Source organism: Meriones unguiculatus, chromosome 2 (genome assembly GCF_030254825.1).
Source record: "Meriones unguiculatus strain TT.TT164.6M chromosome 2, Bangor_MerUng_6.1, whole genome shotgun sequence".
Lineage (NCBI taxonomy): Eukaryota > Metazoa > Chordata > Mammalia > Rodentia > Muridae > Meriones > Meriones unguiculatus.
Window position 1 is genome coordinate 172,291,278 of NC_083350.1, and position 26,930 is coordinate 172,318,207.

At 46.5% G+C, this 26,930-nt stretch overlaps 1 protein-coding gene across 1 annotated transcript in view; it reads right to left on the reverse strand.

Moving 5' to 3' along the window:
- Positions 1-259: 259 nt before the first annotated feature.
- The window catches only part of Rarres1 (retinoic acid receptor responder 1), a 36,194-nt gene continuing 9,523 nt past the window's right edge, over positions 260-26,930 (reverse strand). Inside the window, exons 2-6 of the mRNA XM_021659630.2 lie at positions 16,486-16,551; positions 11,694-11,877; positions 4,755-4,891; positions 956-1,018; positions 260-876 (exon numbers count right to left, since the gene is read on the reverse strand). Of these exons, the coding sequence (XP_021515305.2) occupies positions 709-876; positions 956-1,018; positions 4,755-4,891; positions 11,694-11,877; positions 16,486-16,551 (618 nt within the window). The 3' untranslated portion in view covers positions 260-708. The remainder of the gene's footprint in view (positions 877-955; positions 1,019-4,754; positions 4,892-11,693; positions 11,878-16,485; positions 16,552-26,930) is intronic.

Here is a 26,930-nt window from a genome sequence, read left to right on the forward strand (position 1 = left end):
GGGCTTCACTGAAGTTGATTATATTATGTTTGCTTTTATAGATTACTTATACCAACACTGGATCCAAGTTGTCCTGATGAATAAAAAAATAAGGATTTGGTCTATTCTGAGCTGTATCAGTGGTTCTTTAAGTGTGTGCTTGCAGTTTTTATCATGTGAGGCAGTGTGCAATTTAAGATTTGAGTCAGGCAGTATTGGGATTTGTTTTAATTCCAGGTTAGCCTAAATCTTGCTGTGCATACAAAAGCTTACAAACACATTTTATTATTTAGAAATACAATCATTTATTTGAAAATAGATATCAAGTTAAAAAGAGAATACTTGCCTGAAATTAGCAGTTAATATTTCCCTACAATTCACTTGCACTGAAAAAAAATGTTGACATAATAAGGAGGAACAATTTAGCAACGTAAAAGAGCTGCAGTGTATCCAGAGTTAGGAAAAAATACAAATTCAGAGATGAACCCTCTTCCCAAAAGCAACTGCTGATCCACCTTTTGTGTGGTGATTCATTATGATTGGTTAAGTCCTGAGCAGACAGGAACACACAGGCTGGCAGTTAAACACCAAGGCTTGTAAGTGCAGGCTTGCCCGAGCTGCTAGAGTGCCTGGACCTTTGCTCATACAGGAGTGATGAAGTAGACCTGTGGAGTCGCTGTGTTTGGAATATGATTGAAGCAGATCTTTTTTTTCTCTCTCTCTCTCTCTTTAGAAATTATTGAGCTCTGTTGGTGCCATAGCTGAGGTTTCTTCCATCCCAGAGGCTTCTTCCATCCCAGAGGCTTCTTCTGGGCTCTGGGGTTCCTGACAATAGTACTTTATTTTAAGTGGTTTACCAGGGTACCAGACCATCTGAATACGACAGGGTATGATTTCCTAGGAAACAAAGGTTTAAACATTATAAACTTGAAAAACTTGAAATAAAGACAGTTTAACACACAGCTTTGCGTCTTACCTGTGTTGAGAATTCATGAAGTAGAGCAATAAAGTCAAAATCAATGCCATCATCTTCAGTTTTCTGGAGGAAGGAAAACAGAGTTAGTCCAATGGACAGGCACTGTGGGTTTTTGTGAGCTCAGGGTTTGAGAGGCTAGGTCATGTGTGTGGTGCCTTAGCTCTTTGCCAAAATAACATGTGTTCTGGGTCAAGTTCTAGAAGTCTGTCATTGGGTTCCATGGAAGAACTGCCTGAAAGTCCTTAAAGCTTTTTTTCTCTCTGGTATTTATGATTTTTGTTGATGGCTGAAGTCTGTGAAGATAAGGAGACTCTTCTGGCAATCACAGTGATCTAGGTACTGCAAATGTACCTCTGATAGGTTCGCTCTACTCTCCTCTGATAGAGAAAAGCATATTATTTCTACCGTGCTTACCAAGGGCCAGGAATAGAAAATACAACCAAACATGTGCGGGCCTGTTTTTGTTGCTGTTCCCTAAACAGAACGGAGTAACAATTGATACAGCCATTATATTGTACATAGGCAATCTTGAGATAAATTGTGTGGGGCTTATGAGCAAATATTGTGGTCTCAGTCCCCACAGAAACAAGGGGATAACAGAAGGAAATGCTGATCTTTCCCAAGTCATGGATGCTGCTGCCTGTTCTGTTTCTTGAGTCCTGGCTTTACCACGCATTCTTAAAATGTTAAAATTTATATGTACTTTTGAGATATGGTCTTATATAGCCCCATGCTGGCCTGGAACTCTGTAGCTGAGGCAGGTCTTGAATTCCTAACCTTAACCTTCCTGTTTCCATCTCCTAAATACTGAGATTACAGGCAGTTGCTACCATGCCTGGCTTTGAAAGCAGCGTTTTTGAACGAAATTATGGTAGTTTTCAGGTTTTCAATAAAAAGGGACTGGATTTTACATAAACGATAGAACACCAATTTCATTTAACAAACTTCTGCTCAAACCACGGAGTAGTGCTGAAACTCTGTAGTTGAGAGGTAGAGTACCTGCCTCACGTGTGTGAAACTATAGGTTCATTCGCCAGCAATGACAAAAAGAAAGCTATTGCCCGTGGTAAGTGTGTAAGTTGAATTATAATCCACTGTGACTGCAGTGTTCCGTACTAAAGCTGTTGAAGCACGCTCTTCCATTGTTCTTCCTTCGGGAGGAAGGACCCTGGAAACCATACCCAAGGCACAGCTGGTTACAGAGCTGCAGAGGTGAACGGAGACCTCCAGTCTGCCCTCACCACGTCAGGCCCTGCCGCGAAGTCATTATTTTTAGTATTATTCAGAAATAACCTCTTTAGCTTCTATTTAAATTATCACAAATGCCAAGTGCTTTTATTCCAAATTGATGGTGATTTATTATTATTACTACTACTACTTTTTTATTTTTGTAACTTAGCACTTTAATCTTCCTGGAAACCATGAGGAAGTCTTGTTTGACCCCATTTTTTTGTGACCTTCCCTCCATGTCCTCTCCACCTCCTAAACAGAGAGACTAAACCCTAATAGAATCAATGTGGTTTCAGTAGAGCAAGTAGGCCTAGGCTATTAATATACGTGATGGAAGAGAGACTTCTCAGCAGAATAGATATGGCCAGTGAGGCCATTTCTGTTACTTGGCTTGGGCTAGTGGAGACCTTATGCTGGGATAAAATCTGGAACTGACTAGTGGTGAGTGGTGATGTGGTAGGTAGGTATTTTAGAGTGGTTACAAGATTTGGTGGTGGTGGAATAGAATCCGAATAGCATCAATTCATATTTAAGGCCCGGGGTACACCGAAAGCCTTTCTCCCCACTTTCTCTTAGCTGATATATACTCCTGTCCTTGCCATAGTCAGTTCTGTTGGGACGGCCACTTGTTCTTCAAGTCTAAAGAAATAGTCGGGCTACATGATGGGGTCTTATTTCATGAGTGTACTTCAGCCCATCCTTTCTTTGCCTCCTCTTCTGTTGGTCCTTGTTCATTTGGGGCTGTGAGTGTATAAGTTTACATTTCCTTATGCTACTGCATTAGCAGGTAAATTTAACCCTGGGTATTCAGATGATAATTTGCACCCAGAAAGTTTTGGGATGTGATATCTTCCTGCTTCTGAGCTGTCTTAGCTTTATCAGCTCCATTATCCTGTTAGAAAGAGGAACGAGGGAAACATAACAAAAGAAGCAGGGCCATACCCTGACTTGTTCACTAGCAATAACCGAGTAGGGAATAATTGACATTAAAAAGAATTCTATAGAAAGATCGGTGAAGAAGACGACGAAGCTAAGTTCCATTTAATGCTGTTTTACAATGGTCTTTGGAAAGCTGACAAAATTATTAGCATTAAAAACACCAAATGTTTGTCAAGTTCCTAGAAGATACTGATGAGCCACCCATGCGTAGATCGTGAAAATTATTCCTGTTAGTAGGTACTTAGAATTGGTTCAGCTTTTAGGCTGGAACCCCCCCCCCCCCTCTCCCCGCATCACATTTACCTGAGAAAATTCCCAACCCTGGCTAAAGGCAGCTGTTTGCCTTCTTCCCCCTGCTCAGGGCAGCAAGCCTTGCACAGATCACTACATTAGCGTGGGGGGTCCGCGTCACCACCTCACGTTCCCAACACCACCTCTCGTCCTCACCCTTGGCTCACGACTGCCTTTCCACGGAGAGGACAGGATGGACAGCAGAGAACTTGGACTGGCTCCCACCCGGGCTAGTGTCACCCGGGACTACTGTCTGGCTGCTGTTGTCTCCTTCCTTTCCAGATGGCCTCCGCTGTTAGATCTATGATTAGAAGTGTAGCAGACTCTATGTGTACCACACTTGAGATCTCGCCCAGGCAGTGGTTTTAAACCCCATCTACACGGGCGTAATTATACTGCATCACTGTCTTAAACACAAGCCTCTATGCTGACTGTCTTCTTGCCACAGACCGAGGAAGTTTCCTCTAAAGCTGTTCTTGGTGTCCTTCCTAATCAATGAATAGAAGCTGTCCTCCCAGGTTCAGGCCTAAGACCCATCCTTTAACTCTTACCATTCTTTAATGTGCACATCTAATGTTCACATAAGCAACATTGCCCGTCCTCCTGACCCCAAGCATTCCCCCCCTCCATTGCTGCCCCTGAGTCTCTGCCACCGCTGAGCCTTCCTGCTGCCTCCCTTGTTTCACAGGAGTCTGTTGTCAGAACGGAGCCAGAGAGATCCTGTGAAAATCACACCATGTCACGCTTCTGCTGACAGGAAAAAGACAAGCCTCAACCAATGACCTCCCAGACTTACGAGGACAGATACCCTCCAGTTCCTGCTGTTTCATCTCATTTCCTGCACAGGCTCTGCTCACTCTGTGCAGCCACACAAGCCCTGCTGTTCCTTCAACCCCTCAGCACCGTGCTGCTATGGTTTCCTGTCTCAAATTCCCTTCTCTCTCTCTCACAGCCTTTCGGCTTCCGCTTCAGTGTCACCGCTACTTCCATTGGCCTTACTTTGACTATGCAAGTTGTCTGTCAAGATCCTGTATTTCCTTCTTTCCACTCTCTTTTCACTCACTTCTCACCACCGTTTGATACATGTTTGTTGGTTTATTAACTCTTCACTGGCTTTTTTTTTTTTTTGGTCTCATTGAAGTCAACAAGTGTGGTTTTGTTCACTGCTGCCTCCTCAATCCCTCAAACAATCCCTGTGCCACTGCAGTCACTCAGATGTTTGCTAAATGAACGAAATCTAATTAAAACTCTTGCCATGAAGATAAACATTCTCATTGGTTCAGTCAGGAGCACTGCATCCTTGTGGCTCTGCTGGCCCCGCTAATTTTCAGGGTCTTACCAACTGCTTCACACTACTGAGCTGGATCAAGTAGTAGTGCAAAAACTGGGTTGTCTTCTCCCACATCACGTAAGAGCTGCCGAGAAAAGCCAAGTCCCAGAGGGGTCTCAATGAGGGATCAATATGCCCATGACTATCTGAGAGGAGAGAAAAGCACATTAGTACTAAGGCCTTCTTAAGACAAAATGTGAGAAATTTCAGTGATGAAATCAGGGATGTAGTATCCAGGTCATCTCAGCATTAGCTCAATCTGGACTTGTCAAGATGGAGCTTCTGTGCTTCAGTTTGCTGTGTCACGTAAGCCCAAACTGACATGATGGCAATTTGCAGCACCATGTACGTACAAAGCAACAGCTTCAACAATGCTAAATGTTAATCTAGACATTTGTTAGTTGAGAAAAATATTAATTTGGTTAAAAAGTCCACCGCCATCTTCTTCCCTGCTAGCTTGGTTAAAAGTGCCATGGTGTCCTTTAACTAGTGGCTTTAAAGCTAACCAATGAATCGGCAGCTTCCCAGTGACTTCTTAAACATATGAAAAAAAATCAGAAGTTTTTCCTGTGCCATTTGTTTTTGAACCATTTTGTTGTTGTTGTTTTTAATTCAGCAAACACTTAAAACCCACTCAATACCAGACTTCAAGAGGTAGGGATACAAGGACTAATCACTTTTAGAAAGTCAAACTTTAGTTATTAATTTCTAGGACAATGTCACTGACAGCCACTGTGTGCGGTTGGTGGGGACAGCCTCTGTCACAGCCTGGCAGCAGTGTGGTAGCCAACAAAGCAAGTGCATTAGGAAACATTCTTCAGGTGAAGTAAATATTCGCGTAAATCCTATTGGCTGGTAAACAGTTGACTAGTCTGGCGATTCACCATTCAGAGATGACGCCCTAGTGACTTTGGGGCTTGTGAGGGCAGAGAAGCAGAGCTGATGCACTCTCAGAGACCGCTAAAGGACAAACAGGAAGGGACCGAGTCTCTTTGGCCTGGAGAGTTTAGGGGAAGGCGCCAAAGGAGCAAGGTGTTTTTCAGGGCCTTGAAGCCCAGTCTTGTAAGCGGGGGTGGGGGGCGGGGGGCGGGGGGCGGGGGGGGTGGGTGTGCGGAGAGGGATGAGTGAGCGAAGGAGTGCGCTGCCAGGCTCAGGCTCGGTGACTGGTCTTGAAGGAATAAATGGCCTCATGTGCAAAACCAGGTGGACGTGGATTCTGTCAGTATGAAGTTTGTACAGGCAGACAGGAGGACTGAAATCTAAGACCTGAGAGGAGTATCGCGTAGTCCTACAGACATGCCGCTAGAGTGGTTGGCAGACAAACTTCAAGAGTTTGAGGACAGCAGAATGGCTCCTGGATGTTTTCTGGAGGCCACTTCCTAGGAAACGGCAAATTATTAAACACTAGGAGACAGGGGTGACAACGACCGACTTTTCTGGAACCCTAGAACAGTAACACAATTGAAGGGCAGAATATACAAAGCTTGCTGGGGGAGGAGCTTGTTGAGGTTGGTATTAGATGGATGAAGAACAAGGCCAAAGAAACCACGGAAGTGTATGCTGTCACGGTTTCTGTTAGAGAGTGTAGAAGATGGTTAGGAATGCTCCAGGCTGGGCAACGTGAAGAGACTTCTTAGGAAGAGCGAACACAGTGAGGAAGGAAAGGGCCAGTGGTTCTGTGAAGCACTCTGTAAAGCAGAACACTGTCTCTGGGACAAGATCAGGAACTGCTGGTGGACAGGATTTCAGGGATGGGAGGATGTTGATGGGCAAAATCATGGGAGAAGCTAGAGAAATATGAATCGAGGATATAAAGAAAAGGATCTTAGGCAGGCAGAGGTGCCGCACACTTTTGATCCCAGCACTCGGGAGGCAGAGGCACGTGGATCTCTGAGTTCAAGGCCAGCCTGGTCTACAGAGTGAGTTCCAGAACAGCCACAGCTATACAGAGAAACTCTGTCTTGAAAAAAACAAAACAACAACAACAACAACAACAAAAAAGAATGTTCCTGGGATGGAGAGAGGATGGTTTAGCAGTTAAGAGATTGTCTGCTCTTCCAGAGGACCCTGGTTCAATTCCCAGCGGCTACATGCTGATCTACAACCTCTTGGAACTCTAGTCCCAGGGGATCTGATGCCATCTGTCCTCTGTGGGAATTACACACATGTGGTGCATAGACAGACATGCTTGCAGGCAAAACACACACACACACACACACACACACACACACACATAAAACTAAAGTTTTAAAAAATCAAGGTCCTTGGTTGAGAGTCTGGGAAGGTAAGAGCTGGTGGGCTGTGAAGTTGTGGAAGCAACGAGCTGGGCACGGGCGGGGGGAGGGCGATCAGGGGAAGAGCTAGCCACACAAGCCAGAAGGCCTGAGCTCAATCCTGGGGCTCCACATAAAGGGGGGAGAGAGCTGACGCCACAAGACTAGCCTCCACATGCATGCCCCCCCCCCACCGCCATCCCTCACAGAAATCAAAATAAGTAAAACCTAGAATTTGCCAAAGCAAAGGGCCCATGCTCAGCAGAGCAGAAGGTGAACTGCCTCGCTGTCAGTACAAGAGGCAGGCGTGCTCTGCTGTAGAAAGGCTCGTTTCACACGGAGCAAGAAGACAGCAGTAATGAGTGCTCTCGGGGGCTGGCACCTGGAGGGTGCTTTCAGAAGACAACGCGAGAGTGAAGATGAAAAGCCTTGGTCTCCTGCTCTGCCATCGTCCGCTGCTATGGGATTCCTCCGAGGGCTTGCTCCCATCATGCTCTCTGTTAGTATCCAGACGCCTCCCACTCAGAACTGAGCGCTGCTACGGACAGTCAGTCGACTTCTCAAGGTAACGTCTGGAAGCAGTTGCCGTTCTGCCAGGACATGCTAGTCAACAGGGAGCTGCTCCTGGGGCGATGCCTCGGACGTCGGCCTTCCGGCAGAGTTATTACCGTTCTAGGAATGCATTTGTAGTGTCTCCTTCATGTGAGTAGCTAGCTGGACCGTTACAGTTCCAGGGTGTGTCAACAGAACATCCCTGCCTCGGTTCCCTGTTGCAGGCAGTGCCAGGCCCATCCCTGCCCCCAGGCCCATCCCTGTCCCCGTTCACCGTTCTGGCAGCCTTTTCTCCTCCTTTCCCAGTGACTGAAACCTTCATGCAGCTCACCAACACTTGCTTTATCTTACGGTGGCTTTAGATCTGTGACAGCCAAATGCATTACCGTCAGACAAATTCGTGACTCTAAAAGCTTTGAGGACATGTAACAGAATGAGTGCTCTCTGCGAGACAGGGCATCACTGACAATTTGTAGCTCCCCCAGTCTTTTCCTCTGACGGAGATTGTGTTCCTCTGTGGGAAGAGTGTGAATTAACTGAAGAGAGTGAAATTATTATCCATAATAAAAGCACGAGGGAAAGCACTGTGGAGCCGAGATTTGATTGTCATGCTTATGAACTGAACTACCAAAGTCTAGCGCCTCAAATTAACTATATACTGGCTAGAAACCGCTGAAACAGCCAGGCATGGTGGCGCACACCTGTAATCCCAGCACTCAGGAGGTAGAGGCAGGTGGATCTCTGTGAATTCGAGCCCAGCCTGGGCTACAGGGCGAGTCCAGGACAGAAACCCTGTCTTGAAAAGCAAACAAACAAAAAAAATTTTAAAAACCTGCTAAAACTTAAAACTCCAGGCCTGTCTCCACAGTCGGACTCAATCTAAATCTAAAGCCAACACTTTTGTCTGGTTTTGTTTTTAGAAACTATGATAAATTCAATTGATTACAGACATCCACTGTTACTTGATTTGAAACTGGATAAGTAGATTAAATGGGTAATAATATTGAACAAAGCTATATTTTTTCAACAAATAATAAAAATGCATTTTAATTAGAAGGTTAAAGTAGGTATATAGTGTGTGGTTTGTTGACTTACAACAGTATTTTTATAATAAAAGTTCATGTCTTTTAAACAAAATAATTACATTTTGTACCTCCTACTGATAGTTTGTACTTTCTAAGCGCTTAGAGCAACTGCCTCAATTAGTTTTATCGTGTACTCAGCAAGTGACACAGGACTATCCCCTGGAAGGAGAGATGAGAAACTGTGAGTTCATTAATAAAAAGACCCCCTTAGAGACCAGTGAACTTTCAGCACAATCGGTCTCTTCAGCCCAAAATACAGACCAAGCTTTGGTTTCTCTGTCCCGTATATCACTCCTCTTGGCCCTAAGTGGATAGTTGTGCGTGCACAAACAATCAACGCTCCGCAGCTGCAGAGTTTTCAGTCAGCAGACTCACATTTTGTTAATGAAAAGTGGCCTCCATTATGACGGAGTTATGTAAGTACGTGTGTGTGTGTGCGTGTATGTGCGCACGCACGCATGCACAGAGGTATATGTCTGTACATCATATGCACATGTGTGTCCTTGTACATATGCATGCATGGAAGCCCTTCGTGTCCTTTGGAGCTGTAGTTAACAGGTGTTTGTTGGATACTTAGCTTCCTACTTGGCTGATGGGATCCAAACTCATTTCCTCGTGATTGTGACGCCAATGCTCTTCACCACTGAACCATCTTTCCAGCCCCCCCCAAAAAAAATTTTTTTTGACATTTTATAGTAGCCAAGTCTAGGTAGACTGTGGAATGGTCCCTACCCAGGACTTAGTAAGTGAATAAGATCCAGATTACTGGTTTTACTGAAAAGGGTACCAAAGCTAATGATAACGCAGCAGGTATTTCTGGAAAAAGTCCTCTACAGTGTCAGCAGTTAAAGCTTGCACTGCTCTCTCAGAAGACCCATGCCAAACAGCCTACAAACACCTGTAACGGGCTCTGGGGCTCTGGTGCCCTCTTCTGACTTCCAGGGGCACATGCATCCACATTCCCACACATACACACATGCACATATACACATAATTAACATTTTTTTAAAAAAAGCCAACTATTTCCCAAACTATAAGGGGACAAGATGCCCATTTAACTATATATTTCTAAATATAGGCAAGCAGCATGGATACTTTAACAATATGTCCTGAATTCTCACAGCTCTTTATACAATGGAATACTACTCAGCAATCAAAAAGGAGGAAATCATGAAATTTGCAGGCAAATGGTGGGATCTAGAAAAGATCATTCTGAGTGAAATATCCCAGAAGGAGAAAGACAAACATGGGATATACTCACTTATATAGACCTATAAGATATGATAAACATAATGAAATCTATACACCTAAAAAAGATAATCAATTGAGCGGACATGGGGTAAGATGATCAATCCTCGTTTAGAAAGACAGATGGGATGTGCATTGAACGTATGACAGGAGTCTACTGAGCGCATCTGAAAGACTAACTAGCAGTGTTTTCAAAGCAAAGACTCATGACCAAACCTTTGGCAGAGTACAGGGAATCATAAGAAAGAAGGGGAGTTAGTCTGATGGGGAAAGGATAGGAGCTCCACAAGGACCAAATATATCTGGGCACAGGGTCTTTTCTGAGACTGACATTCAACCAAGGACCATGTATGGATATAACCTAGAACCTCCACTCAGATGTAGCCTGTGGTAGCTCAGTAACCAATTGGTTTCCCAAAGTGAGGGGAACAAGGAGTATTTCTAACAGGAACTCAATGACTGGCTCTTTGGTCTCCCCACCCCCGAAGGGAGGAGCAGTCCTGTTAGGCCACAGAGGAGGGCTTTGCAGTCTTGAAGATACCTGATAAAACAGGATCAGATGAATGGGGAGGAGTTCCCCCCTATCAGTGGACTTGGAAAGGGGCACGGTGGAGATGAGGGAGGGAGGGAGGGACTGGGAGGGAATGAGGGATCGGGACACGGCTGGGATACAGAGTTAATAAAATGTAACTGATAAAAAAAAAAAGCCAACTATTTCCCAAACTATAAGGGGACAAGATGCCCATTTAACTATAGATTTCTAAATATAGGCAAGCAGCATGGATATGCTGCTGAACAATATGTCCTGAATTCTCACAGCTCTTTGGCTCAAGCTTTGATCTTTGTTGTCAATGAACAGTTAGGTGAGAATCCTTCGAATCCTGGGTGTTAGAAATGCCAGCAGCTGTATTGTTGCTGGTGATTAGTAAGTGGGGCAGCTGAAGTTGGGGATGGAGCCTGAGGTCCTCAGGTGTGGATGAGGAAATCAGGGGTGCCTGGGCAAGCAGGGAGTGTGGGATGGAGAGTTCTATAGAGGTCAGATGTCGAGCTCATACCCAAGTGCAAGTCCAGAGATGACTTTTGCGGTTTGGGAAATTGGATTTGCCAGTAAGTGCTGAATATCAACCGCTGCCCACACACTCTGTTGAGTGCCAAGATAAATGAGCTGTGCTCCACTCCAGCTGAGTCACTGCAGAGGGCAGGGCACATCTCTTGGAGATGGCTCCAGTGCCCATTAGCCACTGACCTGAAATGAGATAAACGTGACCACACTGCAGCAGTTCAGAACAGCCCAGACAGCCACTCAGCCAGCCCCGGGGGCTGAGGGCTGAGCGCAGGCTGAGTGCCCCGTCAGCTAAACCTCTTAAGGCTAACAACAAAAACAGTACAAGTGTCCTCAGGTTCCAGACTCCCCTCAAATCTGCACTCTAATCTACACACTTTTTTCCCCAAAAAAACTTCTGTCTTTTATTTGTAGAGTCAGTTCTTCTGGGATGCAAATTGTCAGCTAAAGGGACTCAGCTTTGGGTGACATTAGTACACTGTAGAGGTGAACAGAAAATGACACCTGTGCTCCTTGTTTAAATTGTGGGACACATCCCAATCCATGGCTGAAATTTAGCATCTCTCAGGACATGCAAAAGTAAACAATCATTCTTTTTGAGATGTACTGATTATATATGTATATATATATTTTATATATGTATATATATTATATATATAATATATATATGTATACACATGTATTTTACACAGACACATACATATAAAGCCTAGCAACTGATCCTTACCAGGTATGCTGCTGATGTCCAGCGGAGTCTTCACTTGCTTCATTTGCTTGTAAAGCAGATAATCCCTCGCTTGTCTCTTCACTTTCTCAGTGAACCGCGCGCAGGTGACATTAACAGCTGGCCTGGGTTTATGATTCTTGAAAAACACCCTTGCAGAACATTTTCCCAGCTGTTCCTCACCTTGCTGAAATACAAGTTTGGAGGTTACCCAGGGAGGCTCCTTACCAACTGTCCTCACTGTAGTTCACACAGACACAGACCAAGAAGCCGGCGAGCTTGGCTGGCTGGCGTGGACAGACGGGGCTGAACGCTATAGAAGGTGCTTTTCTGTGCTCCATGGCTTGTGGTTATAGCCTGCTAGAATTAAGAATCACCTGGGAGGTGGGCCTGCTCAGGGGGTGGGGGGGCTGATTGTGCTAATCAATCCGGTGTGAGTGTATGTGATCCTCGATTGTGTACGTGGAGAAAATGAGGGGAGCACCCTGTATATTCATCACTCCCTGCTTTCTGATTCGGGGCACCGTGTGGACTGTGCCCTAATCTGTGAGCTAGGCCGTTCCCTTTCCTCTTGTTGCTTTTGTTGCTATTTTATCAGAGCAACAGAAAGGTAACTAAGACACAGCAATGCAGTATACTATTCCATCTTTGCTGTCATTTTAACTTTTACCGTATGGTTTCCTCTTTACATAGTAATGCTGGGCCTCTCCTAGAGAGATAGCATTGATGTCTGTTGAGCCGTTGTTGGCACAGACTTTTGGACAGTGGCTGCTTCACTCTGTAACCAGCACAATGGGTGCTTGGATGTTAAGCTTGCTAACTTGAATTGGAAGACGAAGCTGGTTCCTATTAACACAAATACCATCACATCCATGCATGGATTAGCTCTTTTCATTCCACACTTATAAGAGACCAAAATGCTGAAGTTTACAAAGTAACCCACTTTCCATCTTTGGATCTCAGGACTTGAATTGGTTCCCATCTGAGCTCGGCTATCAACCTGCGCTGTAATAATTCTGCCTTTCTGTTCTGAGGGCTGATCCAAAGCGGACACCCCAGTCTTGCATAGAGTGAAGCTTGTCTGCACTGCGGATCCTGGGCTCACCCTCCCTTATTTCAAATCCAAAGACACTGGAGCTTCCACTGGACTTCAGTCGAATGCTCTTGGGTAGTGATTCCTCCCCATTTTGGTAAAGGTTATTTAAACTGACCATTAGAGCCAAGGACCTGTCCCCGGAAAAACGCACATGCTCATACCACCAACGTTAGAATTGGAATGAGGAATTCACAGTCACCAGCTGCAGCCCCACCCAAACCGAGCCAGGAGTTCCTAGTCAGGGTGTCCTATCCACATGTGGCCAGCTGAAGCAGCAACCTTCATTCCTTTTCAGTGCTTTAAATGGCACCCTGGTTAAGGCAAGAACTGGAAATAAAGTCGAAAGGTCCACAGTGAAAGAAATTATAATCAAAGTTGGGTCTTCAGAATAAGCCTGTGTCTAAAGCTAGTTCAAAACCACCGAAATAAGCTCCCCATTGGGCAACCGCTCTCCTGCAGTACTGGTTCCAGGTGGGAAGGGGTTCCTGGGGTGCATCATGCTGGCGCAGCACAGAGAAACTGGAAGGCTCTTTGAGCTCGTACCAGAGCGGCCCTCCGCGTCTCCTTTGGTGTCAGCCATTCCCAGGGAAGAGGCAAGATGTGGGTAGCAATGTCTCCTTGGTTTGGCCCCCACCGCACAGCTCCATGGAAGCAGGGCACTAAAAACGAAAGACTCACCTCCACGCTGGTTAGCTAGCTGCACTCCAAGTCCAGGGAACGCATTGTGGGTCAGAACAACCCAGGAATTGTTATCCCCTTAGCTCTACTCTTGTGCTTTCAGTGTGCAAAGAATTAAGCATCCTCCCAATCCTTAGAGAAAAGCTAACCGTGAGGCTAATAAAGCCAAGTCTGAGGGTATTGTTTGTGAATTCTGCTCAGCCCTCTTCAGGGGTACCGAGTTGGGGATTAGCATGCTTTGTCCTCTGACGGTCCACCTCCCTGTGACTCTTTGATGTGGGGCATGGCCTGCAGTTCCCAGGCTTCGAAGACCCAGACCACTGCTGACAGTCTGGGCCGGCCTCTCAGTCTAGCTCCTCACAGCGATGTCCATCTGCTTCTAATTTCCACAGCGGCTTTCCGCTTGCTCTCTCTCCTGAAGATCGAGCGAAGGCGACTTAGCAAATCCTGGGCTGTGTGACGGGCATGCAGTGAGGCACCTAATGCGGACAGCGTGCATAGGCACAGATGAGTGTCTTATGCAGTGTCTCTATGCACGTGATTCTTTAACCTGATATGGAGTTGGCCCTGTGCTATGCCAGCCTGCCAGCTAGAAATGTCACCAGCTGCCAGGGAAAAGAACATATTGACATTTCATAGTGAGTCACTCTTAGGACTATGGTGTGTGAGGAGGGACACCCAAGGGAGCTGTGAAATTCTCTCCCAGGGGCCCCAAAGGAAGAGGAAAAAAAAAACAGGCATGTGGAAAGCTTTAAAGGCAGATGTATAAAGCCACTACTTTTTGAAGCTGTTAATAAGAGATGAGAGAGTGGGCATGGGGTGTGGCAGCAAATGCTTGTAATCCCAGCACTCATCGAGATAGAGGCAGAGACAGGCAGATTTCTGTGAGTTCGAGGCCAGCCTGGTCTACAAAGTGAGTCCAGGACAGCCAAGGCTAGACAGAGAAACTCTGTCTCAAAAAACAAAAATGGGGAGGGAGACAGAGAGAGAGAGAGAGAGAGAGAGAGAGAGAGAGAGAGAGAGAGATCAGATAAGGAAGCTGTTCCTCAAGCATGGTCCAGGAATTCCAACTGCTACCACAAGCGCTGTGGCCACAGAGCTGCAGCCTGACATCCGTGACCTGAGCCTTTGAAACCAGGACAGATAGGTGACCAACTAGAACTTCTCTAATTTGCATGGTTCCTGATCACATGGCTGAGACTGCACACCTGGAAATTATGTACAAAGTGGCTCATGCTAACTTTCAGAACAGTATGCCTGCCAATATGATCTGTCCACCTTCACGTGACAGGAATTGTCCATTGTGAAATGCCACTCAAAGAAACACCGTCTCCCAGAAGAAATGGGTTTTAAAAGAAAATGCTAGGTGCTGAGCATAGGAGACCTCGCTACAAGTCACTAGTCAGGGAGGCTCTGGGTGTACTCCAAACATCATGATTAAATATTAGGACCCTGTTACTGAAGGCATCAACCAGGGTTGCGGGACATCAAGAAATCAATCTCAAACTGACCAGGAAAGTCTCCCTGCTGCCTGGTTTCCACAGGGCGGGAAAGTGCTCCACAGGCTGCTGGGGGAGAAAAGTGATCAGTTGTCTTATTCCTCACTAGACCCTGCAAGCTGGAACACTGACCTGCCAGGACAGTGGTACCCACTGGGGCAGTAGTGGCGTGATGCGTATGGAGGTGACCAACCCGTTTCTGCCAGATTGTGAGGTCTTACTGAAAGCCCTAGACTTTGGCAATTCCAGCCCCCAGGCTATTGTTCTGACAAATGGTCACACTGTCCCATGACCCGTACATGTGTTACTTTCAATCTTGGTTGGAAAAGTTTCGCTTTGCAGCGAGTGGCCAGCAGTGCTGAGACGCATGATTGGTCAAAATGCCGAGAGTGAGTGAGTGAGTTCTCAGCCACAGATGAGCAAACAGGATATCTGCGCCAACCTCCCCCTCCAAGGCTCAGGAACAGCAAAGAAGGCTGTGCAGAAAGAATGTAAGAGCCAGAGGGAGAGGATGAAACCTATGAAAAGGCTGTCTTCATGCTAGAGAGATGGCTCAGCCTTGAGGGCGCTGGCTGCTCTTCCAGATGACCCAGGGTTGATTCTCGGCACTCCCTTGCAGCAGCTTACAGCTGCCTGTAATCCAGTTTTAGGGGAGTCCAACGTCTTCCAGCTTCCAGGGTCCCAGGCACATGCTGAGTTCACGGACATGCCTGCAGGCACACACCCAGTGCATAGACACGCATGCATGCAGGCAGAGCACCCATACACACAGAACAATTTTTAAAAGCTGTCTTCCAGGAGGTGACTGATGCGCATGTCCGCTCACGTCAGATGTGGGTGAGCTGCTGAGGCCCCACCCCTAGCTGAGAAACTTGGGGGAGGGGGAGACTCACTTTTCTTTGGTGATGTGGCCACTGGTAGGTTGCTGACGCCACACACATCTGTGTGTGGTCAGTACCAGTTAGACCCGGTGTGCTATGGATAATAATCACAGCAGTGACGCTAATGAGCATGAGGTCTGCAGGGAGAGAGGTTGGTGGGTGTTTCCGGTGTGGGGGGGATCACTAGGAGGAGAAGGGCACTAGGAGATGGAGAAGTTCAAAACACGTACCGTATACGTGTATGGAAATTTCAAACTTTTAAATGAATTAAAGTAATTTTTAAATGAAAACTGAGCCTATTGACTTAAGGAAAAACCTTCAGCACGACTGTAAAAGTAACTCCCCAGTGGAGCCCCTCCCCCCCACAGTCCTGCCTTACCTGCTGGCTACATCCTAGTCACAGCACAGCCTGCTGGCCTCCTTCAGCGTACTCAATAAGCTATTTTCCTATTGCGGTGAAGGGTACGTTCACCTGCCGCCAGCCAGGCCTTTCTCCACCGCTTAGTGGGTACTCGGTCTAAGCAAACTGGATGAAAAGAGAACTATCTCCAGGCTTGATTTGTTAGGCGTTTCTGTTTTTCTTCGAAAGACTGTATTCGCAGACATTGCTAAAGGCGACGTCACCACGCAGGGCGGCTTACCTGCTCGGGGTTGTAGCGCTCTGTACTAAACACCAAGTTCACTTCACAGCCCCCTTGAGGGTCGACCTGAAAGACAGAAACCAAATCTTCACATAGTGGAGGCTCCACAAGCATTTTCATATCAAGAATCATACTCTTGTGGGTTATAATGGTGCACGGCACAGAGGCAGGCAGATTTCTGTGAGCTTGAGGCCAGCCCATTTGATGTAGTGAGTTCCAGGACAGCTGGGACCACAAACAAAGTACATCCTGTTCTTCGGGACGGAGAGCTGACCCGGTAGTTAAGAGTTAAGGGGGGCCTGGTTCCATGCCCAGCACCCAGATAGCGGCTTACAACTGTCTAACTCCAGTGCCAGGGGATCCGTGCCCTCTTCTGGCCTCCAAGGACCCCAGACATGTATCTAGTACACGTACATACATAGATATACACTCATTCCCATAACACTTTTAAACTACCAAAAGCATGGTGTTCTTGAGGCAGTGGGGCATGGCAATGGAGTTGCTGTACATATGCCTCAGCGAAGCTGGGGATTCTTCAGGAGGACAGAAGATCTCAGACTCTGATCTGATTAAAGTGTTCTGCTTATGGCTTGGCTCCTACTCACAAAGACAAAGCTGGGGAAGGGATCTGGCGAATCCCCAGTGGAAGCTGACTTTTGTAAGACTAGTTTAGTGAGAAGCCAGGGCATGCACAGGGTGGGCGTCAGTTCTTACACACACACACACACACACACACACACACACATACACACACACACTGTCCCCAGGTGTTCTGCACCAGCCCCAGTGCCTGATCTCGGTAAACCTCAACAGGAAGGTAGATGAAGGCTTCCTTGTCTCATTCTTGGTCAGATGGGATGCAGGCAACAAATGAATAGTGAGTTTTCAGGTGAGAGCATAAAGAAGGGGATGGGTAGTCCAGGTAGGTGCCTGAGACAACTCAGCGAGGTTGAAGGACAGCAAGCAAGGCAGCCCCTGTGACTATATCTGGGGATGCCCTCCAGGCAGACATACTGAAGGACTCCTCACGACTTATGCTCCTTGATATAGACTCAAATTAAGTGTTCCCTAGAGATCCTGTGCTAAAGGCTCAAAGGCTTAGTCCCTCGAGGTGCCATTGGGAGAGGTGGGACTTTAGGAGATAGTGTTCAGTGACAGGTGTTTAGGCCGCTGAAGCCTTTGAAAGGCCATGCTCTGTCTCCTCCTTTTTCTAGCTTGCCCTTCCTGGCCATGAAGTGGGCAATTTTGTTCAGTCACGCATTCCCACTATGATGTGATTCCTCACCAAAGGCCCGAACACAGACAGAGCCATCCTAGATTGAAACTCTGAAACTGTGAGGCAAAAATAAAACTCTTCTTTTCATGAACTGGTTGTCTGTTATAACAGAAAGCTGACACAGACCTTCCTGGTAGTCTTCACCGGCAGGCAAAAGTTCTCAGCTGTTTATACGGATGCTTGGATGCTTTAAACTTCTAAACTGCTTCTAGCACACATTTTTGGAGTAAATGTAAATTATCTAGAATTTTATATTATTTGCCACTATTTTTAAGACAGAACAAAATGATCATTCAATAAAAAGAGTATTATCTAGAAAAAAAAAAGGGACCTTTGTGTTGCATATAGCTGAACATAACCCTGATTAAGTGGAATTTTATAAACATGAATTTCCTTTTAATTTTGGTCCAAGGACCTAATGACTAACCATGGTTATTTTATCTTAAATAGATCATATATCATCCAATCCTACTATCACAACTGAATAAAAGATATGCTTTTAATTGGTAATTCTTTATGTAGAGAATGTAAGTATGAAGATGAATGGCTGTTTCTGAAAGAGAATGGTGTTCATTTAGGGTTCACTATAAACTTTCAACATGTTTCCAAAGGCACACACAGAACCCTGTCTGTTCACCCATTTCCTCTTGTCTACTTCCTGTATCAGGCACTGGGAGCTAAGAGATAAATAGACTACCCTAGCCACCTTTTCCAGAGCCTCTTTCTACTGTGGAAGCACCAGAACACAATTGGTGCGGCTGAGGGCAACCTGTGAGTGAGTCCTAAGTTCAGGAAGGTTTTTTTGCAGCAGGCAAGGACTGAAATAACTATTTGTTTTTTAATTTATAAATTACATTTTTCTTTGGTGTGTGTGTAGGTCAGGGGATAACATGTAAGAGATGGTCATTAGGCTTGGTGGTGTGATAGTTAAAGCTACGTTTTAACTTTACATGATTGTGCTTAAGACATAAATGCCTCTAACCTGTAAGCCCCACTTGCCCAATGACAGATAATATCTTTGAACGCTGGGCCCTGTGGTTCATTTAAGAGACAAGCTGTGTATTTCCGCTTCTGTTAACAAGCTTGGTTACACCAGCTGCACAGGATGTGTGCTTGATCACATGCAGGCAGGAAGTCAGGGTATATTTTTGCTTCTGATTGGATGGAGGCAGGATGTATGTAACCTTGCAGGCCTGCCTCTATAAGCCCCTGCCTAATGTAATTCAGTGAATCCCCAGTGTGGACCTGGCCTTTAGTCATGGTCCTGGCCAGTATTTAATAAAGCTTGCTTCATATTTGAAAAAAAAAAAATTGTGGTAGTGGTCTTATTCTCTCCTGGTGAGATTGAGAGTGACAAACATTTATGCCCACTAAGCCATTTTACCAACCCCTGCACGAACTCTTGAACCATTGTTAGCTAGACAAAGGTGTGGAAACAAAGGGTAGGAGTTGGCGTCCCCGAGAATGGTCAGAGCTCGAGGAAGGCAATGCTCCTTGCCCACAGGTCAGATGTTTGAAGGCTAGCTGCTGGGCTCTGCGCCCCTGCCCTCCACATCTGACCCCGAGGACCTGACATGTTCCCTGGGGTGTCATAGCTTCTGAATGCTGTCTTATCTGTGGGAGCCAGAAGGCCCCTCAGGTCTCCAGATAAGAGGGGCAAGGGTGGAGGGGAGCCCAGGAGCCCTGTAAGAGAAGAGGCCGAAGAAGATAAGCTGGATGGGAAGCCTCTGAGGTGTGCAGGAGGACTTAGCGAAGGTGGCCGAAGTGCAGAGGTGGATGGGATCTTCCAGGGATGACATAGAGAGAGAAGAGCCAAAAGGAACATAGCCTTCATGTCAATGACAAATCAGGACTGCTGATTTTCCAGACAGAAAACGCTCTTCGGGTCTTCCCTTGTCTTGAATAGAACTCACAGAGATCCACCTGTTTGTGCCTTGGCGTGCTGGGATTAAAGTCAAGAGGTGGCCTTAAGATAATATTTGAATTAGCAGTGTTTTGGAAACACATGAAGCTAAGTGAAGTCTCAGTAAACTGTTCTTTGGCAGGAGGGGGAAGGAGAAAGCCAGGGCCGGGTTCATCAAGGCTTTCAGCTCAGCTGGTCTCTCTGAAGTGTTACTTTATTTGCTATTTGATCTTCTCGTTTTAACTAGACCCCCTTGAAAGCTTCTACATTTTTATCCAAAACAGGATTTTCGTATTTTCAGTTGTCCTTTATCTTGTATCAAGGCTCACTTTTATCTAATCTCCCCAAAGCCTATCTCCTCATCCTTACCCAAAGTCACAAGCTGCTTAGCTGGCCTGCTTGAGATAAGGCCCAGGAGTCAGCAAAAGGGCGTGGGGGACCTCATCTGGGGCCTTGGGTTTGCCTCTCACTGTCCTTGATTGGCAGCCTTCGCTCTGCAGCAGTACCCTCTCTAGGACCACAGTGTCTGCCTTACCCTCACCCTAAGCAGGGTGAGGGGAAAGCAGGCAAAAACACCACCATTGTCTGCCCTCGGGCAGCCTGAAGCACAAAACGACTCATTTATATGCCACTGTGCACATGGTTATCTGATTAGAGTTGGCTTATGAGCTTAGAAGGCATGAGTGAGCCGGTCTAAGGGTCTGGAGGTGATATTTGAGTTCAACTCTGAAGACTGAGGAGGAGTTGACTTTGGGAGTGGGAATGGGCACAGGTGGGTCATCTACGGGGGGAAGAGAGGGCTGAGGGGCCTGAAGAGCGGCAGGTTAGTGTGAGCATGACTACAGGGAGGGGCTGTCGTTAGGATCTCTGGTGGGAGAGCAGAGAAGGGATACAGCAAGGAGAAGGCAGAGAGTGCAGAACACACAAGTGGGGAGGGCTTGGACTGAGGTGGGGACCATGAATGTGGACGGAAGTGCACACTGGGTTGATATACTTCCCTAGGAAGTACAAAAGGGAGGCTGGAGAGATGGCTCAGTGATTAAGAGCACTGGCTGCTCTTACAGAGGACCCAGGTTCAATTCCTGGTATCCACATGGTGGTTCACAACCAGCCTTAACTCCAGCTCCAGGACCTCTGATGATCTCTTAAGACGTGTTTGCATCAGGCACGCCTGTGGTGCACAGACATACACACAAGCAAAACACACACACACACACAAAGCTAAATTTAAAAAAAAAAAAAAAAAGAAGGTACAAAAATAAGTTATACACAGTTATTCAAGGTGTTATTTGGTCAACCGTGGGCCAGATGTGGTTCTGTAAGATTATTTAGCCCATGGGCTGGAGAAGTGGCTCAGTGGCTAAGAGCACCGGTTGCTCTTTCAGAGGACTTGAGTTTGGTTCTCAGGAACCATATTAGGTGGCTCATAGCACTTGTAACCCCAGCTCCAGAGGATAAGTTATAGTGTCCTCTTCTGCACTTTATGGGCACCTGGATACACACACACACACACACACACACATTAAAAAACCTTAAAAGTGTACCCTATCGAATTACATGTAACGTGCAACACTCGATGAGACATTATTGTCCTACATGCTTGCTGTGCTGTGCGTTTACCATTTTAGAATACATTCTACTTATAAAAAGAAAAGCTTGGGGCAGAACAGTATGATGTGCTAGGCTGACAAAGTCCTGCTTTGGCAGGTCCAGGGGAGAATCTGGGGACAGGACAGCAGAGTCAGCCTTTGCTTTATCTCTTAGGTCGCCGAGCTGATGGCTCAGGCAACTCATCATGACACACTATTGAAAGAACAAGAAAGAGGAGAGGAAAGGCCCCTAGGGACTTGGGACTGGCTGCATTGCACTAATGAGGAAAACTTAAACTGACCACTTTTTTTTTTTCCCTGCAACCAAGGCTGTGAAAAGTGACTTCTGGCCAAAAGACTGTAGGGGGTGTAAAAATGGGCTCTGATCTGAGATTAGCTCCTGCGCAGGAACAAGCCTGCTTATCTTAGAAGGCTGGTGGCAAGGCCCTGAATCTACTAACTTATTTGTGAATCTACATGGGAATAAGAAATTAGGGAGAGAGAGAAAATAGACTCCTCACACACTCAGGCATTCAAGAGGGAAAGGTGGATGAAGTTAAAGACTTCAACCCCGTTTATTTTTTGGTCACAATTTTTATACTTCCGAGACAAAGCTCTCTACACCGGAAAAAGAATTACCTCATAGTCAAAAAGGCAATTAATCACAAAACAGATGAATCTGAGCAAGATAATAGGTTATCCCTGTTTTTTCATAACTATTATCTGTGTATCCACTACATTAGCTCATAGTGAGATCAGAATGACAAAGGTTGACAAGGCCTAAAGGTTAATAGGACCAAGAGGTTACAACAAGGTATATCTTTTTTCCATTAAGACTGACCTGGCCATGCATTTTCTAGCCATCTCTCAGTTTATAGTGAGTTCAGGACAATAATTCTGTCTTTCAGTCCAAGATTAGTTAATTGTCTATTTTCAGTGTACAAAGAGACCCGTGAATTTATCCTGAAGCTAGAGTGAAAGCATATCTGAGCCGGAAGTCTGTCTCAAGCCTGTCTCTATTCTAGTGAAGTTTATGTGTCAGTGACAAGTGAAAAATCACAGAATTCTTAGCAGATTTAGTTATTCTGCAGGAGGGGCTACAAAAGCTACTTGCATTAACTTAGGAGTCATTATCAAGAAGTATAAAATCATCCTCATAATGATTCTGCAAGAATCTGCCTGGCAGAGAAAAGCAGTCATATCTGAGCTTAGGCACTGAAAAAAAATATGCCATGATATATATATATGTGTGTGTGTGTGTGTATATATATATATATATATATATATATATATATATATATATATACTCATATGGGGGATACAGCAAATACAAGCATGGAAAGGCGATCAGCAGCAAGAAGCAGTCTAGAGATGGGGTCCCCAGGGACTTTGCCTGCTAGGGCACACCATCACAGATACTGCAGCTGTGGGCCACCTCCAAGAAGCTCACTTGCTTGCCTCAGGTCCATTCCTGCATGTGTGGCTCCTGACAGTTGGCAGCCGCTGCACACAGTTTGCCTTTTGCGCCTCTTGCTGGCATTAAGGAGCCACGCCGAGTGACTGATACCACCTAGCTTTGTGTGGTGGCACATTATGATGCTCATACAAGGACAAATAGCCTAACAGTGAGGTTCGCCACACACAGTCCCAGTGTTAAGTGCCAAGGGACCACAATGCAACACCAGAAACACATTTTTGTACTGAGACAACATTAACATCAGGGGTCATTGGAGATGGTCATGTCTGCAGAGCAGCAGACCGGGCTGGGTACTTCCCGGGCACCCTCCTCGAGCTAAGAATGCTATGGCCGCTCTTTGAGCCCATCGGAGGGAAATGCAAAGTAAAGAAACTGAGCTGTCACCTAATAGCTCCTGGACTACTAGCAAAGGGAAGTTAGATGGGCTCCCTTGCTGGTCATGACTTGGGCTTACAAGCGCCTTGCCTGGCTGCTGGGAGGCCAGCCTGGTACAGCCTGGCTGTCGGCAATGCTCATCGCTCATCAAACCAAATCGGCATGAGGGTTCTCCAGCCTAGACACCCTGCTCTGTATGTCTCAGAGAAGCTGTGAGCAGGTTGACTGAGGAGATTGACTCATGAAGGTATTAAGTGAGGTGCCATGTGGTATGCTGGCTTCCGGGAGCAGCTAATGTGGGTGCCTACACGGAATGAGATGGCAGTCTAAGGGAATGAAGCAGGCAACCAGGCAACGTGGACAAATCCTAAAAACCTTGATTCGCACGCAAACTAATATATCCTCTATAAAAATGGTTACAAATAGACTGCACAGCTCGTATTTGGAAATTGCTGCCAGTGGGAGGGTGGTGAGTGGTGGGTGTAGGGCAAGCATAAAAATGATCTCTCTGTGTCTCTGTCTCTGTGTCTACGTGTCTCTGTCTCTCTCTCTCTCCTTCGCCACTAAGAAAAGGTAAGCATGGACCTTGAACCAGGAACTTGCTTCTTCAGCACCCCCAACACCCCCCCCCCCCAGCCCTTCCAAAAACAAATTTACAAGCAGGCCTTTAAAGGACTCAGAAGCATTTAAAAACATCAGTCTAACCCAAAGTGACGACACAGATGCCGAATCCCAGGGCTTAGGTTAAGGTAGGTTTTCATTAATTTTCTCACTCCTAGAATAAGTAGACCCAGGGTAAACACAGCACAAGGATTTGAGTCTAGCCCAATTCCCAGGTCCTGGGATAACTATTGATGGTCAGCTGACCCCCTTCGCCCACCGTGCAGTCTGTCTCTCTCTCTCTGTGAACCTTGTATAGTAGGCTGCTGCATCTGTGTTGTGAAAAGTGAGGCCATTCAATTCATCTTAAAGGCGCCTATTCCAAAGCTGCAGAGGGGAGACATTCTCCAGCTTTCCCACCACAAAGAGCAGCCTGCAGTGAAGAGCACAGTGTCTAATGCCCAGCCGGCATCTCATGCCACCCAAAATGACCATCTGCAAAACAGATGAGGAGGCCACACTACGGTCTTAAACACAGCCAGAGGCAGAGAACATTATTCTCACGCTTTCCAGAGAATAAAGTTCTTTGCTGAGAAAAGGCAAACAAAACGAGTGGCCGTGTGACTATAGCATGGAGGAATTAGCAGCGCCTTACTTCAGACTCCTTTTTAGCTCCGTGTGAGAGAAGAGTCTATGTGCCCCAGCCTGGAACGCCTCGTGTCTGACAACCTGGACCATTAGCTATGTGTAGTTTATATCTGAATCTGGGCTTCGTGCGTTTTGTTTGTAGATTCTGTAGTTCCCACTCCCTGGTGGCCTTGAGAAGAGTTGTGTCTGCCCCTCCTGGCTGCTATGCCCTTCTTCTGGTTTCTGGGGACTGCTCAGCAGTTTTGACTTTGTTGGCTTGTCTTGCAGTCCTTTGGGAGGGTGGGAGACGACTTTCAAAGTCCTGTTTGAGAAAGCATCCAGTGGGGTGCCTTCAAAGGACTAGATCCATCATCACCCAGCGATCTTTCTTCTTTGGTAGGAGAGATGCTCCTCAGATCCTTATCAAATCAATACCATGTCTTTATTTAGTGCTTATGTATAAAAGCACTCTGTAAGCCACCAGGAAGGAAGGAATTTATTTCTGTCTGTACCTATTACAGTCAGTCATGCTCATGCATCATTTATCTATCTTTTCATCTATCTATCTATCTGTCTGTCTGTCTATCTGTCTATCTATCTACCTACCTATCTATCCTGCCCACATCAATCCATGCACATCTATCACTCTCATTCTACTCTGCATCACTTGGCTTCACATAGATCCTGTGTAGGAACTTACATCGCCAAGCCTGAAGGAAGATATGCTCAGGGTATATCAGAAAGACTGTCATTTTATAAATGAAGAAACAAGCAACTTGTCCCAGAACAAGGACTTTCCCAGTCAAGAGCTGTTAGTTGTAGCATGTGGCCTATCCCCAGAGCTCACCCTCCCAGACTCAAGCACAGAGGTTGCAAATCAGATCTCAGCAGCAGCCCCTTCTAAGAAAAGGAAGGCAGCAAGCTGGCTGCTGGTGTGTGTGCCCAAGGGGGAGGTGGAACAAACCCTTGGCCTGAGGTGGACTTTGGTCTGTGCCTGCAAAACAGCTCCTGTAGATGAGAACCTTTCTCTGGGAGGGAGTGGCCAGGAAGGGCCTGCCTACTGGTTTGCTACAGTTTCATAGCAGAGGACCACAAGCTGGGTGGCTAAAAACAAGAGGTAGTTTTCTCCTCACAGTTCTGAAGGCTAGAAGCCTGGCGTCAAGGCGTCAGCAGGGCTGGCTCCATCATTTGAGACTGCAGGCGGAATCCATCTTTGCCTCTTCCTGGCTGATGGGTCCCAATCCCTGGCACCCTTAGCTTGCAACTACATCACTGCAGCCTCTGCCCCTGAATGCTGTTCTTCCCCCTGCCTGTCTGTGCCTTCTCATGCCACTATGGCCCTTTTATGACAGTGGCCACTGGATTTAAGGCCTAGGATAATAGTATGACCTCATCATCTCTTCATTACATCTTCTGAGACTGTCTTTACAGTCAGGGAGTACCAACTAAGTTAGGACTTCAACAGGTTCCTTTGGGAGGATATGATACATTCCCCCGCAGCTTGGATGTAAAGATGCTCTAAGACTGTAGAAGGAATCCTAAGCATAGAACCTTTAGGAGTAATTGTGAACAGAAGCATGGCTCTGGATAGCACTGGAAAGTGCCAGAAAAGGTTAGGACCAAGACAAGCAAGAGGAAAAATATGTGCTCCCAACAGGGCAGCATCTGAGCCAGTACACAGGAGAAGCCCAGCTTGAGAGTTCAGGCATTAACATGGGGCAGACTTGGGGTTGAGGTCACAGGGCCAGGCAGCGGCCAGGTTAGAGAAGGTCTGTTGTGAGGCCTTTTTCCCATGCTGTGGGTGTCCACCAGAATGTCCCAGGGGACCTGCTAAAACCCTGTGGGCTGGGCCCGCCCACCCATTGAGGATTAATTCAGTCAGGCTGGGGTGGGCTCTGAAAACTTGCCTTTTAACAAATCCCAGCTGATATCAATGCTGCTGGTCCCGGGACCACACTCGGAGAAGTTCCTTTTAGCTGCCGAGTGGAAACACTGAAGTTCTGCGGGATAAGAAGCGACAAGCTATTCTCGAAACCACCGTTCCCATCAGTCCCAAACAGGAGGCATCGCCAGCATCAGTGAACTGCAGGAGTTCTTTCAAAGGGTGCCCAGTGTATACACCCGGACTCCCTGGAGAGCCGAGCTAGGGTTCTTCAGAGATCAAGGCGGCAAGCCTACCCTCTGCGTCAGCAGCAACTGAGAGAGCATCAGCCTGGTACGAGCTGTTTTCTGAGAAGAGACATTTGAAATCCAGCCATTGCTTCCTGTCAGAGGGATAAGGGCTCTGCTCTGTAGCAGCCGGTCCCCTCCTAAGTGCAGGCATCTTAGTTACTGTCTATGCTGTGACGAAACAATGACCAAGGCCATTCACAAAGGAAAGCATTTAAACTCCTGGTCCTGGGGGATAGCGTCCATGGCCATCATGCTGGGGAGCACTGTGGCAGGCAGGCGGGAGGGCAGGCGTCCACATGAGGCACAGAGCTGGCTGGGGTGTTACGGGACTTCTTCAGGTGAGATAAAGCCCTGAGGATCTTAGAGTTTGAAGTTCTCCGATCAGTAGGCTCCTCCCTCACATCTCCATCCTAAGTTACAGGATCC